General features: G+C 46.4%; 1 protein-coding gene across 2 annotated transcripts in view; it reads left to right on the forward strand.

Moving 5' to 3' along the window:
• The window catches only part of NFX1 (nuclear transcription factor, X-box binding 1), a 44,859-nt gene that overhangs the window by 12,147 nt on the left and 14,129 nt on the right, over positions 1–18,583 (forward strand). The window contains exons 5-12 of one of the 2 annotated variants that reach the window (XM_075560028.1): positions 1,953–2,058; positions 5,413–5,484; positions 7,134–7,273; positions 9,025–9,124; positions 9,215–9,432; positions 12,231–12,328; positions 14,930–14,960; positions 17,966–18,048. In XM_075560028.1, the coding sequence (XP_075416143.1) occupies positions 1,953–2,058; positions 5,413–5,484; positions 7,134–7,273; positions 9,025–9,124; positions 9,215–9,432; positions 12,231–12,328; positions 14,930–14,960; positions 17,966–18,048 (848 nt within the window). The remainder of the gene's footprint in view (positions 1–1,952; positions 2,059–5,412; positions 5,485–7,133; positions 7,274–9,024; positions 9,125–9,214; positions 9,433–12,230; positions 12,329–14,929; positions 14,961–17,965; positions 18,049–18,583) is intronic. The other variant, XM_075560029.1, reaches the window with a different exon arrangement.

The following is an 18,583-nucleotide window of genomic DNA, read 5'->3' on the forward strand; positions in this document are numbered from 1 at the left end:
CAGAATTGATTCGATGACGACAGATTTGTTTGGGTTTAGAATTGAATTGGATTTGCAAATGTGGTCAACTCTGGCTGGGAGGAAATATTTGCTGAACAGCATAAACGGAAGTTTAACGCCAAGAAGCCTTCAGTTTAGTGGAAGAAGAGGGAGTCGTCCGTGTCAGGTGTCTCGGGCCCATGAGAAGAGAGGAGTCAAAGGTTTCTGGACAGGGAGTTTACACCTCGATGTTAGACTTACAAGTTGGGCTTCATTTGACAGGCTGTCTGCCAGTGTGGTTCTTAATGGAAATTAGTCTGGCAGCAGTGCATAGAGTATGTTGGGGCCTGAACAGTTGGGACTTTCATAAAGAGTAATAAAAGTCTAGAATGCGTGTCGTGCTGTGAGTGGGGGAGAGCGGGTGCGTAGAAATGAAGAGGCACGATACTTTTATAGGTGAATAGAAGTGGACAGCAGTGGGAAGGGAAGAAGTCATGGGATCCCAAAGGTTCATGCTTTTAGAAATAGTGACACCAAGGACAGAAATGGGAGGTCAGGAGGATCAGGTTTGGCGGGGACAAGAAGTTCTGTTTAGAAATGTTGGGCTGGAAGAATAAGGAAGACATCTAGTTAAACGTGCCTAACAGGCCGTTAGAAGTTCTTGGCGAGAGACCAGGACTTCGGGCATGTGTTGCAGTGCAGAGGCCGAGGTGAACCCTGTGGACTTAAGGGTGAGCAGTGAGAAAGGGGCCTGATACGGAACCCTGGTGAGCAAGGGGAGAGTGGAAGCAAACCTTACTTAGGGACAGGCAAAAGTGAAGTCATTCAAGCATGTTAGGAAAAACCAGAGCAATTTATTCCAAGACAAGAAATCTTGTGTAGGAGTTAGGTTCTAAATAAATAAATAGACAAATAAATAATAAAGTTTTTGAAGAGTTAGGTTCTGGCCAATAGAGAGTCAAGTGCAGGAGTGAAGGGAATATTTGCGGAGAGACACACCAGGCAAAATCTGTTTGGGGCGATGAAGTAGAGTGTGGAAAGTAAAAGCCAAGTCAGGGATAACTCGTTTTTGAGTTTGTATGACTGACGACGGTGTCACTGACAAAACGGGGAATGTGTCAGAGGAAGGGGGTTTAAGAGGGAAGATGCTAATGTTGGCCATAAATGTAGTCAGCTTGGGTAGCTCAGAAACCCCCAAGCATGGTTGGACATGTGGACTGAAATTGAGAACTCAGAGCAAGGCAGAGAAGGAAGAGTTGGGGATCATTAGCTGTAAGGCATCTTGAGCCTCACGGTGGAATGCCATTTCCAAAAGAGGCGGCCTGGAGAGAAAAGCAGAGTCCAGGACTGGAGCCAGCTGTCATTTAAAGTGTGTGAACTGCCCGAGCGCAGGTGAATCCTGGAGGACAAAGAAGACTCCAGAGCTTCGGTTAGACTCCTCGCTGCCCAGCCCAGAGGGGAAGTGCAGTAAAGAGTTACCAACCGAAATGGATGATAATCGGTGGCGACATGCCAACATTCGTGCTATGTCCTAATCAGGAGACCCCAACCATTCGGAGAGTGTCCCTCCTTTCCGTCTCCCACTGCTTCTGTTTCTTTCCCCAGTGCCCGCTCCTACTCACTCTTTCTGACCCTCTGAGCAGATATTCTCATTTCAATGCAGGGCACCAGTACCAACGGCCTCGTCTATAGATTTTTTTTTTTTTACTTTACACTAAAGGTGGCATTTTTATGAGTAAACGTGATTTTGGAAGAAGACTGGTGAGGAGCCAGAAATTGAAGTTAGTGATACTCAGTGAAACTTGATGGGTAGTGTTCCAGCTCCTTTCATCTTAGGCTGTGGGAGAATGTGTTAACTCGTGAGAACCAGCCTGAGGTTTCATGCTGTCTAGCTACACTGTACTGTTGTTGCATTAAAGCCAAGGTTGCAGTTGAAGGGTATGCCATTGACTTTCGGGCCTGATGTGTTTTAGGCAAGGTAAAGAATCCTGAATGGAGCAGAAATGAAATTCCACATAGTTGCGGTGAGGTTTGTCGGAAGAAACAGCCTGGCCAGGACTGCCCACATTCCTGCAACCTGTAAGTTGGAACACTAATCCCGGGGTATTGCTGGTGGCTAGGTTTTGTTGATGGCTCTAGGTATACATATCTAGTGAGCATATAACAGGAGGGGTACAGGGCAATGTGGTGCCATTTACAGGGCACTTACTCTGGGCCTGGCACTCTGCACTCACTGAGTCCTTATCACAGTGAGGTACAGGCATTTGCCACTCTACGGATGAGGTTCAGAAAGGCCAGACATCTGGCCCAAGGTCACAGTGCTCGTGCGTGTGGGAGCTGGGACTTCCAAAGCCGCTGCTCCTCCTGCTCTTACCAGTGGCTTCTAAGAAATGAGACTCAGATCTTTGCACCTAGTGAGGTCTGGGCTCGAGAGAGTCGGTCAGACCGGCTCCTGTCTGGGGAGAGGCAGTTGTGCAGGGTCCAGGGTCTTGATCGACTTTGTTTTTTTAAAAATCATTTTATTGTGGGCTTGGACAACTCTTATCACAATCCATACATCCATCCATTGTGTCTTGCACTTTTGTACATTTGTTTCCCTCATCATTCTCAAAACATTTGCTTTCTACTTGAGCCCTTGGTATCAGCTCATTTTCCCCCTCCCTCCCCATTTACCGCCCTCCCCCCATGAACCCTTGATAATTTATAAATTATTATTATTTTGTCAGGTCACTTTGCTTTTAGGCTGTGAAATCCTTTCCCCACTGGAAATGATGAACTCTAGATGGATTCAGGCAGCTTCCAGGTCATAAATGTGCAGTTACAGAAAAGCGGTTGATCAATTACAAATCACAGATTTTCTACTGCCTTCCACCACAAAGTGTACTTTCTCCATTTGGGTCACTTAATAGTTGACTGACTTTAGACTGGTGGCTTAGCATTTCTAGGCCTCAGTTTCTGCATCTGTAAAATAATCGTAAGTGTAATGGCCTATATAGGGGCCTCTGAAGGTTCAGTGGATTAATGCGCCCAAGAGGTTTGTACAGGGCCTGGCACACAGTGGATGGTCAGAAAAATAAATGGTTAACTCCTGTTTTTATTACCCAAATATAAGAGTAAATCAGACAGACACAAGTGTCGTCTTGATGTTCCTTAGCTAACAGGTGAGAGACAAGGGTCTGGTGGTAGAGGCCTGGGAGGTGTTCGGAGGGTAGAAAGGCTTCAGAAAGCGTTGCAGAGCGTGACCTGTGATACACTGGGCAGCCAAGCCCAAACCTCCTCTGGACTGTTTTACATAGGTTCTTCTGCGGCACCCACAGCGGTTTGCTCTATGATCCCCTCTTTTAGTTGGTGTTTACAGACCATTCAGTAATGAGAAGTTCCTCTGCATGACCTGACTTTCCAAAGCAAAATGGAAATGGGCCCCTGACTGCCAGAGAATATCAAACCCTTCATGATGCATAGAAGGAAAGAAATTCCACATCATAGTGAGTCATACGGATGGTTAGCACCATGTCTGAAGGGAAAAGAGGCCCTACAATCTATTCTTCTGTGACTCTGGAAATCCTACCCTCAGCTTAAAGTCTGTCTGTTCGTTCCTGTCAGAACTGTGGAGCTTTGTGAGGCCCAGTCCCTGATCGCATCGCTGTGCTCTCCAGCACGTGTGACGGTTTGGTTTATCTCATAGCCTTAGCAGCACTCCGAAGCCAGAGTTGTGCCTCTCACTCTATTTTTAGTTGTGCCCATAGTTTAGAAAGTTCTACAGAGCAGTCGTTATCAACCTGATGCACGTTAAATCCACATAGTCTCCAAAGTCCATTCTCTACCTCAGACCAGTGGAGTCAGAGTCTGGGGGGTGGAGTCTGAACAGTTATGGTTTAAAAGCTCTCCCAGTGGCCAGGGGTGGGGCGAGAACCAGTACTCTGAAGGTTAAGAAAACCTAAGACTTTGTCCAGGACTCAGGAAGGTTGGGACAACCAGGAGGTAGCCACACCTGACCAGAAGTTTATTTGTTCACCAGAAGTTATTTAAATATGCAACCATGAAAATTATTCTACCTGAAAGGATTGAGGCATACCGTGTAAACTATGACTTAGCCCTTTTATGGCCCATGGTCCCCTTACGTAGAGAGCCCACCTACATTTTCCTCATCGGGGCTTCAGTTGGAAGCGACTGCATAAGTCTAAAGAAGCTGGCTACATCCCATCAACCCTGCACCAGACAGCCCTCTGGCACATGTATCCCACTAATTGTATCAAAATCCATATTACCTTAAGAAAAAAATATTTTTTTTACATTTCATTCAAAATACAATTTAAAGAGACGCATTAAACAAGTCTCCTATGGGTACCATCCATCAAAAGGAACTAGACACTTGTTCCTGTGGTTGTTTTCGATGTTTAAAATGCTATTTAAGAATGCTTCTTTGAAATGCTTGCTTAAGAATTAGCTCAGATGGTTTAGGAGTCACATAAAGAAAACAAACAGGCCACCTAGTAGGTACAACCTGAGTTTTATTCCAAATTCTGTTACACACTTGGTTAATTCGACTTGGCTTTGATTGGCCCTCAGTTTCCAAAGGACTTTTGATTTACCATCTCTTAAAATGACCCCCCACCACCACCCAAAACAAACAAAAACACTTGTCCTAGAAGTTCCCAAACTGTCTTAAGTAATGATGTTTCTGAGCTAGTAGCATGTTACCCGGGTATCTGCATCGAAGACGCCAAGACTTATTTGTATATATAAATTCCATATGGGGCCTTTTTCCCCCCATCAGTTCTCATTAATGTAGTGTCACTTACCTCCTATAATAGGCTTTCTATTTAGAGGTCAAGCGCCATTATTATAGCATTCCTAAGCCCAGTTCGTCCCATGAGCCCCATCTTCCTTTGTTCTTCCCCGTGTTCCTTGCCAGCATGCCTGCCCTCGTGTCAACCTTCTTGTCACTGTTTCCGTTGTTAACACATCACCTGGTTGTGGCTTAGGTAGCTGATGAGGAAAGGGCTGTACTTTCCATGAATCTGGTGTATTTGAGCTCTTGATTTGCTCGGGTTCTGGTCTTCTGAAGGATTTCACGGGCCATCCTGCTGTTCACTTGAGTGGCAAGCTATTTTTGTCTCCACTCTGCTCTAAAAGGGCTGAGACCATTTTTGGACATGTCATCTTTGTTCGACCCAAATGAAACTATCATTTTGGGAGCGGGGGGAGATATTTTTTACTTGTTCCTGGTTAAAAATTTAAGATGATAATGTTGTCAGTTATTTCTATAGAAAAACACCATTGGCGTCTTTATTCAGATTATTCAATCAACTTTAGACAAACCTTGAAACATTTCGCCACAGATTTCCTTGTTGTCAAGTCCACTGCAGCACCCGGTTTGGGCAGTTCTGAGTTTGTGGGTATGCTTTACTTACTGAAACCTTTATTTTTCAGTCTCTGCCATCCTGGACCTTGTCCACCCTGCCCTGCCTTTATGAATAAAGCATGTGAATGTGGACGGACCAGGTAAAGTTAGCATCGTACCCTAGAGAAGACTGGTTTCCACACAGGCACCTTGGGATTTTAGATATTGTGGTAGCTGTGGAGAAGGAGGAGGAGGAGGTAGTGGTGGAGGTGGTGGTAATGGCAGTGATGGAGGGGAGGGTGGTAATCGTGGCGGTGGTGGTGATGGTGAGCTGTCAAGTCAACTCCAGCTCGGAGCAGCCCTCTAGTTCAGATTAGAACTCCTGTCATCTTCACAGAACAGATCACCAGGCCTTTTCTCCTGTGGAGCCTCCGGTGGGGTCAAAGCCCCAACCTTTGAGTTAGCTGCTATGTACCACCCACCTGTCCTGTAGCAACCAAGTGCTTGTCCATGCCACCAGGGCTCCTTAGAGAATTCACTGGGAGCTGTAAACAAACGGTAGTAGAATTAGTTCTTTTCTGGGACTCCTGTGCTGCCCCAGTCTTCTTGTCATCTTTTGAGTGCTGAGAAACTGCATGCACCATGAAGACTGCCACTTTCAGGTGAAATGTCTGGGTGACAGGCTTGCTGTCGTGGATGATAGAATCAGGAATTGGACCCAGGTCTGTTAAGGTCGTCCTATAGGCAAGGGACCATTTACCTGTTCCTCGCACAGCACCTGGCACCTAGGATGTTAGTAGTGAATATTGTGGGAGGAAAGAAAAGGTGTTGGCCATCTTTCCGTTGTGATCTGAGCTCTCCCACACCACTGGTGCTGGGATTGCTGGTGGTGCCACTGACCTTAGAGTGATGTATGAGGCACCAGATGGGCTAGGACTGTGCCGGCTTCAGCGATAAAAACACTTCACTGTGTTCACTTTAGCATGGACTGCACTTGGGAGAGTAGCGATGTGGCCTGAGGGTCACAGGTCGGGGCTCTGGGTCAGAAAAAAACAGGTTTTGAACTGGGTTCTGCCACTTACTGGTTGTTGAAAACTCATCATCTATGCATGTGATGATGACTGGTAAATCCAAAACATGTAGTTGGGGTATGGGTAGGGGCTAGAAACCTGGCTTCTGCAGGAGAGTGCACACCAGGTCTAAGTTGTGACCCTGAAAAGTGACCCGAGACCTGCATTGTCTGAAAGCACCAGCCTTGTGTCCTTCTCCAGCCCATAAAGAGATCAACCCCAGAATGATGCCCCCATCCTGGAGCCAAAGGCACATAGAGTTTGTTCTTAGTCTTGTAGCTGCCACTGTGCTGCGTCCCAGGAAAATGCTGCCTGCTTTCATCCTGAATGTGTACATATAGCCACCACCTCCTCTGCCCACTCGACCTCAGGTTTCTTGGCACTGTGGGGCTCAATGAACATCTAGGACTCTCCCACATCTTCTGACTCCCCCAGCCCAGGGATTTTCCTCACCTGTCTGTTTTGTGATCAGTCCAGTGAAGTCCAGTGAAACTACAGAGGTGCAGGAATAGGCTGGCCAGTAAATAGAGGAGAGAGAGAAAGGCAGGATGGGAAACAGGAAAGCAGAAGGGAGGAAAAGAAATGGGACAGTGCAAACGTGAGGGTGAGGTCGAGAAAGGTTTCATAGGCTAGAGGGCGGTAGTTGTGTTTTATAGGCTAGCAAGGGAGCCTTTGAGCTTCAGTGTTAGTTTGTCAGACAGGAACTTTGAAACTAACGTGCCCCGCTCTTGGCTCCACAGGCATACAGTTCGCTGCGGGCAAGCCGTTGCAGTCCACTGCTCCAACCCATGTGGCAGTGTTTTGAATTGTGGTCAGCACCACTGCACCGAGCTGTGCCATGGGGGTCAGTGCCAGCCTTGCCGGGTCATATTAAGTCAGGGTAAGCATTGCTTGTAGACCTTTCTGGGACCTCATTTATAGTTACCTTGATGCACTTGGATTGATCTCAAAGACACAGGGTACCCCCAAAAGAGAATATCCCCCACCCCCCAAAGCTATATACTTCAACTGTTTCATAAAACAACTTGCTCACCTCCAAAATATTCTCCATTACATGTAACACATTTGTCAAATCTGTAATTCCATTTTTGGAAATATTTTTCATTCTCATCTGTGTGGGTGGCTGACAGCACCTCCCTCATTTTTTTTTTCCTTCACCTCTTCTGCATCTTCAAATTCCTGTCCTTTCATGTCCCTCTTCATTTTTGGAAACAAAAATAAGTTGCACAGAGCAAGGTTAGGTAAGTAAGGTGCGTGGGGCAAAAGAGGCATGCTGTTTTTTGCCAAAACCTGGTGCAGTGAGAGGGCTGCATGAGCAGGTGCATTGTCATGGTGGCAGAACCAGTCCCCCGTCTGCCACAAATGAGGCCTTTTTTGTCGCACACTGTTACACAATCTTTTCAGAACCTCTAAATAGAAAGCTTGATTAACAGTCTGACCTGGAGGAATGAACTCCCAAAGCACTACAAATCAACATTTTTGTCCATTCAGGGACGGACATCCAGAAGGAGGTTTGTCATCAATTGACATTTTGCCGTTTTTTGAAATGAGAAACCCACTCAATACACTTGAGTTTTTCCCATAGTGCTGTCCTTGTAAGCTGTGTTCAACACCACAACAGCTTCTGTGGCATTTTTCCAAAGCAGGAAACAAAATTTCACAACTGCACGCTGTTTTCTTAAATCAGCCATTGCAGAAAAACGAGGTTTGAGAGAAACTGCTTTTACAAAAAAATTCACTGTGACCAGAGAGAGCCTTTCCAGGCGACGCCACTGGGTGCGCCGACTCAGACTGAGGTACTTGATAACTTGCTTAGTGAGCAAAATGCGTGCTATGAAAGCACTGCTCTGCCCAGTGTAGTTCTGGGGTTTTTTGGTACCCTATGTTAATCTGGGTAAACTCGGGGAAAATCCACAGAAACTCATATGTATAAGAGAGAGTTTTATATAAAGGGTAAGTGTACATTAAGAAAACACCCCAACCCAGTACGGCCCAAGCCCACAAATCCAACATTAACCCATATGTCTGACACCAACCCACAAAGTCCTCCTCTATCTCACAAAATACACGCAATGATGTTGACTGCAGGAGGAAAGTCGAATCGGTGAATGTGTAAGCATCTCAGCGCTGGCAGGGGTCTGCACACGGCTGCTCCAGCACCCAGGGCTGCATCGGATAGGTCCATGTAGCTTCTATGCAGGGATGTCGCACAGGAAGTGAGCCTTGCCAGCTATCTCATACCCTCTTTGTGTGTGGGGGTTGGGTGAGGGTGGAGGGTAACCCAGGCATCAACCCCTCCATCCTCGGAAGACCCCCAGGGAACTTTAAATTCCAGGTTGAAACAATGGTCATATGGACCAGATGATGTTCTCTAAATTTAAGGGACTAATTAACTCTAAAGCTGTTCTTTGGATGTCCCACAGAGGTCTGGGAGGGATTGACAGTCTTACACAGCTTCTTTTGCATCTTCCTATGATAAAGCTTTTAGGTGGGTCTTAGACATCAGTGACACATAAACCGTATTCGTTTCTGAATGAATCACATTTTGTGTTTCCTTGAAGGTGAGTTGTTCTAACGATGTGAAGAACACACACAGGTTACTAATGTTTTGTTTTAAAATTGCCTCTCCAGTATGCTACTGTGGCAGCACCTCTCGAGATGTGCTATGTGGAGGGGATGTCGGGAAGTCTGACGGATTTGGGGACTTCAGCTGCCTAAAGACATGTGGCAAGTAAGGCTTTGCCTTTCTTTCTCAGAGGAACACTGCATTGTATGCAGCAGGTCTGTGAGTCTGTTGTTTGTTTCGTTTTTTCCTTCTCAGGGATTTGAAATGCGGGAACCATATGTGTTCTCAAGTGTGCCATCCTCAGCCCTGCCAGCTGTGCCCACGGCTTCCCCAGCTGGTGCGCTGCTGCCCTTGTGGCCAAACTCCTCTCAGCCAGTTGCTCGAACTTGGAAGTAGTAGTCGGAAAACATGCATGGATCCTGTCCCTTCATGTGGAAAAGTGTGTGGCAAACCACTGCCCTGTGGCTCCTCAGGTAGCTATTCACCTGAAGTCGGCTGTATGTCCATCTGTGGCGTCATGACTACTGAGAGTGTTAAATAGTAGTGCAATACCAGAAGCATATCTAAATATTATGGCCAGGCTGATTGGGGCTTTTTCCCTCTACTTTTCTTTCCTCTTCAACATGTGTTTGTGAAAATGCACATTGGCCCGGGTGACCTCTCTTATTGGTGTATTTGATGGCCAACTCCAGGCTGCAGGTGTGATTGTTGCCGGTGTGCGTAACTGAAGACCACTACAAGGTCCACTTCAAATTACATGCAGTCTTTATCATATCAGGGTAGGCCGGACTGCAGAGGGGACGTTAAAGGAGAGGTCCACCATACTGCAGCTGGAGTGTTCCATTGGTCAAATATTTTTCTGTCATTTAGGGAGTGAGCAGGCTACAGAAAGGAAAAAAGTTAAAAATTCATATATCACTCAGCAGTACTGACAGCAGTAAAATAAAAATATAGTTAGGTAAAGTCTCAGGTGCCTTGTTTAGATGGTATACCTGGACTTAGTCTTCAGCTAGCTTCCCTGGTGAGGGGAAAATAAACGCCTGTGGGGAGAGAGACTTAACTGCTCATCTTTGAGATAGGTCTTTGATGAGGAGAAAGGGTAATTTAAACAAGAATTGCCCAAAGGGCATTTACAGGCCTGCAATTCAGTTGTAATGATAAAACACAGAATACCTTGGGTAGAACAAAGGCCTGGAGGGTGGGTCCCTTCAGGAGTAAAAGCTTTTGTGACAGTTTTGCTTAGCCTTGGGTCAATTAAAATGGAGTGACATGAGCTTCTCTATGTCATTGATAAGGTACAAGTCCATGGGGTTCTGTGATTTCTCTACACTAGAATAAAAACCACATATCCTTCTATTAATCCGGGGTTCAGCAAGTACCATACTTCAAATCATTTCCATAGACTAGGAGCCTGCTATGATAACTAGGACTGGCTTAAAATTCTGTGTATGCTCAAACCCTAGCCATTGGGAATAGTCAAGGAATGTCTTTTGGCTACATGCACCATCTGTCTGAGAATGATAACCTCTCAGGCATCATTTAAAGTGGTCAGTTTTCCAAAATGTATGTTTTCTTATTTCCTGAAACACAGATGACTGAGTATAATTTCCTGACTCTGAGTGACTCAGTCATCATTTTCAGTGACCCTCAGTTACTGTACTAGACTGAATGCAGTGAAACGTTGGGGCCGACTGAGGTATCTTGCGCTGTGTGCCCCTAGTAGTGTGCTCTTTGAATTGCCTCTTTTTCTCAATTTTTCTCTTATTTCTTTTCTTGTCAGTGTTTTTAGTATGCCCACCTATAGTGACCACTCTCCTCACCACTTCTAATTTGTGGCTTCTGATTACTTGGATATGAACCCAGAGGCAGTTTGTGGGAATTAGCACCCCTCCATGTGTGCATGTGTGTTAAGGAATGGTGGACATGTTTCATTAGCTTTTAGTTCCATGTTTCCACAGACTTCTTGGAACCCCTCCTCCCACTCATCGATGCAAGATTTGGTCTGAGTGTCTCTGTGGACCTTTCTCAGACGGTCCTTGGGGAATGTGTTTGCAGTGCCTTCTCTTGAGTGTTCAAAGACCTTGTGTTCAGAAAGATGAGATTGTTGAACGACTGAGTCAGAGTAGGAGCTGTACCTAGAACCACACATGCCCTTGGATGAAGCTAGCATTTTAGTTTGGCTTTCAATTTTTTCTGAAAGATATAGGTGCCAACAGGAACCAGTGGAAGCAACCCTCCCGAATCCTTTTTCTCCGTTTCACTATAAAATTAACCTACAGAGGAAAAAGCCTTTCCCTCATTATATGGTCTAGTTAGTATGTGTTCCAGTTGCATCAGGGAAACCATTGGCCTTCCATGGCACCCTGTGAAATGGGATCAGGTTCTTCCAAATCAAAGCGGACAGTGAAGGGCTTTGCTTTTCGGGAAGCACACAGTCAGTTTTCTAAGAATTTGATACACCTTGGACTAGAAATCCTGCTTTCATGCTTAGCTGTATCTTGCTGGCAAGAGAGAAAGAAGACATGCAATGCGTTGTGCTAGGGGGTTAAGTAAGAGGAAGGTAGGGGTGAGTATCAACAGGTCGTGGGTGGAACCAGCCCAGATCAAAGGATTAAAGAGTCACCTTTTCTGCCCCAGCAGATTTTCCAACATGGAAAACTGAGGAGCTAAGCTGGCTTGCCTTGAGGAACTCTCAAGCCCATGACTAATGAATGCTAGCAGTGACTCAGCTTTGTTCAGCCCAGGTTTATCTGTGGGCTTCAGTTGTTTTCTTAGTACCTCCCACAGTAGGAAATTTCCATCCTAGAGTTATAGCTTCAGTACAGGAGATGGCAAGTGAAATTTTCCTTGTGGAATGAATGATAGCATGAGATGCTATTTTTGAATCATGGCATGTCTATCATTCCTGCTAATCCCAGGTGGTCTTCCGAGGCGAGCACTTCAGTAAAGTCACCTGCAGCTATAATTGTCGGAGACCCAGCTTTAACCTGGAGGCATAGGGACTAAGTCACATGGTCCAGAAAGGTCAAAGACTCTGTTCTTTGACTGAAGCAAAGAATCTGGCTTGCTAGAGCATGTCCCAGTGACGTATGGGGTGCCCTGCCCTTGTCAGAAAAGGATGGTAGTAGAAGAGTTGTTGACTACACCCTTCTTGCTCCAGCTGGCTCTGGAGTTGCAGGGAGTGGAGGTGAAAGGCTGGCAGGGCACGGTGAATGTGAGAGTCAGAAGTCTTGGCAGTTTTCGTTCACAACTCTTGTCACTTTGATTAAAGATTTCATTCACACCTGTGAAAAGCTCTGCCACGAAGGAGACTGCGGACCGTGCTCCCGGACATCAGTTATTTCCTGCAGATGCTCGTTCAGAACAAAGGTAAATCCAGAACGATGCCAGCACAACCCCACCTCTGCCTTCGGGAGGCATGATCACAAGAGGAGAAAGCATGCACTTGTGAGGCAATATAGACAGCTTGTTCTTTGAAAAGGTGCCGCGGTTTTATTGCTGTCACACCGTGTATGACACATTCAGTCCAGCTAGCGCACACTGACACCTGCTGTGGGCCAGTCGTAGGACAGGTTTTGGGGGAGGGGCGTTCTGGAGCCCTAGAGGCCAGTAGTGGGGAGAAGACGGGTGCTGCTCTGTCCTGTGTGCGCAGCCAGAGAGGAGCAGGGGCTGATTGTTGATCTGTCCATTTCAGTCCCTACCAGCACCTGGCCCAGCAGAGAACAGGCTAAGGTGGAGATGGAATTCTGAGCAATTGGTTCTATTTGAAAAAACCTCAGTGGGGAAGGAGACAGAAGACAAAAGCTAGCAAGTATTAGGGTGTGCTGAAGCTTACTTCAGCTTTTCCCTCACTACTTTAGAGGGTTTTCTTTGATATGGGGGAAAATGAAACTGAGATAAACAGATGAGAGGCCACAGGAGGACCCTCGAAGCCTAGACAGGGCTGGGAACAGCTGGGTCCCTGAGAGATGTGCTTCTGAGACTTGAATGCAATTTGACGTGGAAAACCTCTGTGTCGATTGAATTTTGGCAAATAGAAGTCTTCTTCTCAAATAAGTGGATGGTCTTACTGTTTCTAATGAAGTTTTCCTATGAAGGACGACCTCCAGCCTTTTTTAGGGTCTCTGATAGTTTGACAGAGTGAAAGAGTGCTTCTGAAAGCTCATCTTCGTCACTCCATTGTTTAGCCAGGTTTTTACAGAGTGGACTTTTCCACAAAAGTGAGTTTCCTAGAAAGAACTTATTTCTTAGAATTTCAAAGGTGATATTAACTTAATCACTTTGGTGGTAGGCTTTGAGAGATGTACCTTACATTGTACTACCTCTTCAACAAAGGATATTGTACTAGGGTAAGGCAAGAAGTTTTGCTACAAATGTGTTGAATTCAATTATTAAACAAAAATATCCCCAAAATGAAGCTCTTACTTTGGACACCTCCTCTACCCCGGTCTCTACGCTTCTCATGGTGTCTCGACCTCACGAGCCCTTTGCTGGAGAATCCAGCAGGCTGCGTCTACACCATGTCGAATGCAGTCTGGGCATCCTTGGGGACCCGACTCATGTTCCTTTAGATGTCTATGAGCTGGGGGAACAAAATGAAGTCGGAAGGGGCAAGATGAGGACTGGGGGGTGAGTGGGGTCAGGTTACCCAATGAAATTCCCATAGGACAGTTCTCTCTCCCCCCCGGATGAGCGGGGCATTGTGGTGAGAACACGTAAGTGCAGCCATGCTCTACCTGCAGAGACGAGTCTAAGCATGTCTTGCTGGGAGGGGCCTGTGCCTGTGGGAGCTGGAACCGCTCGTCGTAGCACTTTCTGACTCACCCTCAGACTGAAGTTACGGGAAAGTCCTGTTTCTGAGGGGACTCCTGGGAGCCTTGTCACTCCTCATTCGCAGACACCACTCTGGCATGACCCTTCTACTGAAGCCAGTGCTAGTGGTGACAGGCCTCGTCACGCACACTGTCAGGAGTGCCTTTCACTCGGCGGGTCGCGGATGTGTGGGCCAGCACTCCTCCCCGCCAACTCATTCATTTGTTTACCGGCCAAGAAGCTTTGCTTTTTTTAACTTCTTCATTTTTCTGATCAACTCTGCTCCGTGGACATTAGCCCTCCCTCCCCAGGGCATTTCCATGGAGAAGAAATGTCTTTTTCATGTTGCCAGTGTCTGCATCCAGATCAGACACTGGGCAGGCAGCGAGACCCCCTTTATCCCAGGGGTCCGACTCCTCTCCCCCAGACAAGCCCGCACTTTGGAATCACGCCTCAGCAAAATTCTGTGGCATGGAGCTTCGGGGCAGTCTGCACTGTTAAAACTGTGTGTGGTTGTCTTCCACTTTTTTGCAGTTCCTCTGTGTTGTGAGAGGCTCTTGAGAGCACTCAGTTGTTTGCTCCTCCATTGGCTGCTGCCAGATTATCGCCTAATGTGCAGTCTTAGATCTGCTCCTGAGGGCTTTTCCTGTCAGCCTTCGTCACCCCATGACTGCTTTCTGCTTTCAGAGCCCTGCATCCCTCTAGCCACCCCACTTGACCTCCCGATGTTAGAATTCTGAGTCTGTGCTGAGGAGCCCTGGGCGCCTAGTAGAGTAAAGGTTGGGCTGCTAACCTCCAGGTCAGCAGTTGGAAACCACGGGCCACTCTGCAGGAGAAACATGAGGCTTTCTGCTCCCATAGAGGTGAACCCACAAGGGCAGGGCTTGTTGGCAGTGAGTGTGGTATTAAGGGTAATATGCTGTGAGTTTAGGACCAGACCACAAAGGTCGTTAGAATCACATTTGCACACCAAATCAGGAAGCCTGGGACCTGCTGTCAAGCCCGTGAACGTAAGGACTGGGCCGGCTTTAGCTCCAGTTCCCTGGGTAAGTGACTGCCAGGGAAGGCAAGTGTATGGGAGGTGGGCATGTTACACTTCACACTGCCCCGCAGCTGCACGGGCTGGTTCCTGACGTGCTTGTTGTGTTCTTTCCACAGGAGCTTCCGTGCACCAGTCTCAAAAGGGAAGGTATGATCGGGAAAAGGCGGGAGGGCGCTGTCTGGGGTGATGGGGATGTTTCTTTCTGGAGAGGGCTTGGCGGATGCACACACCAGCCTTCAGCAACTTCTTAAGATGCATGGATTCATCGTATATAAGTTTTACCTCAGAAGAAAGATAAAAGACCCATAAGCTAAGTTGTAGTTGACGGTGCACATGAGGAAATATTTTAGAGAGACACAATGATGCCTTCAAGTTAGTGTGAAGTGTATACAATAAGTAAGCTGACAGGTGGGCAGGAGAATGGATGGATGAGTTAAAAAGTAAGTATAGTGAGTACGCATGGTAGATCGGAGCTAGGGGCTGGGCATAGGAGCATTACTATATTCCGAGAGTTTGACATAATAACTTGGGAAAGGTGAAGGTAAATACGATCTAGTGAAGCGGACTGCTTATACACTGGCTTTGCATTCAGTTCCCATACATGGACCAGGGACTTAGTCATGAAGCCTCAACTATTGTTCCCTCATTTCCCCCTCATTGTAGTCCTGTCCTCTTCCCGTTCCTCTGGTTGGCGCCCCTGAAAGCCTCGTTGACGAGGCATAAGAGGAGTGGATGGTAGAACAAGAGCTCCGATTCTGGTCAGGAAGAAGGCTGTCAGGGTGCTTGCAGCTGTAGCTGAGGAAACCCCGAGGAATGAGCTCGGGGTGCGTGAACTCCAAGAGCAGTGGTTCCACGACTCAGCCAGCTTCTCTGTGAATTTGGCTTTTCCTTCGTGGCCTCAATTGGCCACAGCACCTTTCCAGCCTCCCATGTCGTTACCCTAACTCAGCAACATGTACAGGAAAGAAGAGGGGTCTGAATTCTGGGTCTTTTTAAGGCCCGCAGTACACTTGGTATCACGTCTTCTCGCTTAAACCAGTTACTAATAAGGGAAATGGAATCAGTCATGAGATAAACTGGTCAACATTGCTCCCCAGCCCGAGGAGCTCATGAACATAGAATTTATGAATAAAATTAAGGTCTGTTAGCCTGAAAAAGCTAGGAAGTGGCTGTTGAGATGACTAGCAGTTTTGTCTCAAAACCTCGTTCAAAATTTTGGTTAATTAAAAAATTAGAAAAGATTATAGAAGTATTATACTTTTAAAATGAAAACAGGCTCACCCCATTTTTCCCCCTTCCTAAATCAATAGTTTCTCGGGTATGGCTAATCGTTTCCTTTCCTAAGAGTTTCTCGGGTGTGGCGCGAGATCTTTTTCTGCATTCATGTTCACACGTCCGTGTTCGGGTAGTTTTTCCCTTGAAAGTTAGGCTTCTACTAAACCTACTGTTGCAGCTTGGTCTTTTCTTTGACGAGTGTGTCAAGTGTTGAGCATTTTTAGGATAACCGTTTCATCCTGCAGTGTGTGTCCCGTCGTGTGGCTGCACAGTTCACCGTGGCCGTGATGGGGGCAAGTTTCAGGTTGTTTCCCAGTTTGCCCGTTACAAATACTGCAGTCACCTTCCTATCCACGTTTTACAATGTTTTCCGGATAGAAAGGTTCATTCCTGTGTGAAAGTGCAGAGCCTTGTGTGAGGATGCCCACGTGGCCATCCCTCATCATCAGTAATAGCAGCATTTCTCTCTCTACTGTTTGATCTCGCTCTCCCCGCCTTTGTGTTTTTGCTGAAGGCTTAAAAGCAAACCCTCAATTTCAATGAACTTCATTCTAGCTCTTTTCCTTTTTTGGAAGTTGAGGTCAAATTCACAGGTAATAGACTTCATCCTGTGTTCTGGTCAGTGTCACGTGGAGCACCGATAGCACGGTGCTGAGGGCATTGTGGCATTCTCGGTGCAGCCACCAGCTGCTGTCTCCTTCCCAGCGGGATGATGACTCCACCCGGAGACACGCCCCTCCCGGACCACACTCAGCGACTGCACGGGAGACTCTGGATTGCTTATTCTGGGTTTTCCCTTTAAGTGGAATCGTACAAGATGTGGTCTCTTGTTTCACTCAGCACGATGCCTTCAAGGTTCACCCATACCGTAGCATGTACCTTCCCTTTGATCTCTTACAGTAACTACCTTGTATGTACCGCATTTTCTCTGTTCCTCAGTTGATGGGGCGTTCTGGTGGTTTCCATGTTTTAGCGGTTGTAAATAACACTGCTTTGAACATTTGTGTTTTAAGGGGTTTTTTTGCATACCAGTTTTCAATTATTTGGGGCATATACAAAGGGACTTCAAAAAGTTTGTGGAAAAATAGGTAATGGGGTTTTTCTAGGAACTTTTGAAGCTCTGTTGTTTACCTTAAAGTGAAATTGCTAGACCACGTGGTAAGTCTGTGTTTACCCTTTTGAGGAACTTCCAAACGTTGGTAAACTGCCGCACCGGCTCACATTCCTGCTAGCAATGTACACATGTTCCAGATTCTCCCCTTCGTCACCAACACTTGCTATGCTCCGTTCTTAAAAACTATAGACATCCTAGTAGGTGTCGAAGTGATACCTCACTGTAGTTCTGATTTGTATTTCGATAGTAACTGACAATGTTGAGCATCTTTTCATGTGCTAATTGGCCATCTGTGTATCTTCTTAAAGAAATGTGTATTCAAGCACTGTTCCCATTTTCTAATGTGATTGAGTTGTCAGACAGATTAAAATAGATGTTGGATAAAAGATCATTATCAGATGTATGGTTTGCAAATATTTTCTCCCATTCTATGGGCTGTCATTACACGATCTTGATAGTATCCACAGATAAAAGCAAGGTCTTCGTTTTAATGAAATCTAACTTAGCCTTTGTTGCTGCTGCTTTGATGTCTTTGCTGTTTGTGATTAGGTAGCTAGCTGTGGGAAGGGTCACTTTGATAAATATGTGCTATATTCTAAAGGTTCATGTGTCTCTTTTAGTTCCTGTTTTAATACACATTTCGCCATCACGCATTCGTTCACATGTCACCTTTGTGTTGCTAGAGCATGTAGTCCTTCAGATATCCCTGGGCTGAATGAACGTATCCTTTGCCTGTTTTGTTTTGTTTCTTCATTGGCCACAGCAGATGCTACATTTATATGTGACAAGCGGTGTAACAAGAAGCGGTTGTGTGGACGGCATAAATGTAACGAGATATGCTGTGTGGTAAGTGGGCCTGTCCTCAGGCACAAGCAGAGCCCAAGCATTGAGGGCTGGCCTTCTGAAAGCCTCGGCCATCAGGAACGCAGCCCAGGCTGCCAGGCATTGGGGCCCTGAGCGGGAGTCAGCTAACAGGGGCCTCGCCCACCCTCGGCAGAGAGGGACTGGGCCTCTGAGGCCCGAGCCACCGAGAGGTCAGCCCGTGTTGCTCAGTGACAGCATGGGGAAGGAGACAGGAGGAAGAGAGGCTTGCCCCTCTGAGCCCATGCCCACAGGTCCTCTGCAGGGGCTTTGGGGCTGTCCCCACACTCTTGAAAGAAGCGAGCTTCAGTTATCTGAAAGATTTCACGTCTGTGGCACTAAACCAAGAAAGCATTTTTTATTGTTATTGCTTCTGTGTTTATCACATACACACAGAGATTGCTATTATTTAAAAGTTTATATATTGAGAAATTTAGTCTTGGAGTGGTAAAACTGGGCTATATCTGAAGACTTGCAAACCAGTGTTTTAAAACTTGAAATAAAAAACCTTCAAATGATC

This window comes from Tenrec ecaudatus, chromosome 10 (genome assembly GCF_050624435.1).
Source record: "Tenrec ecaudatus isolate mTenEca1 chromosome 10, mTenEca1.hap1, whole genome shotgun sequence".
In the NCBI taxonomy this organism is placed as follows: Eukaryota; Metazoa; Chordata; class Mammalia; order Afrosoricida; family Tenrecidae; genus Tenrec; species Tenrec ecaudatus.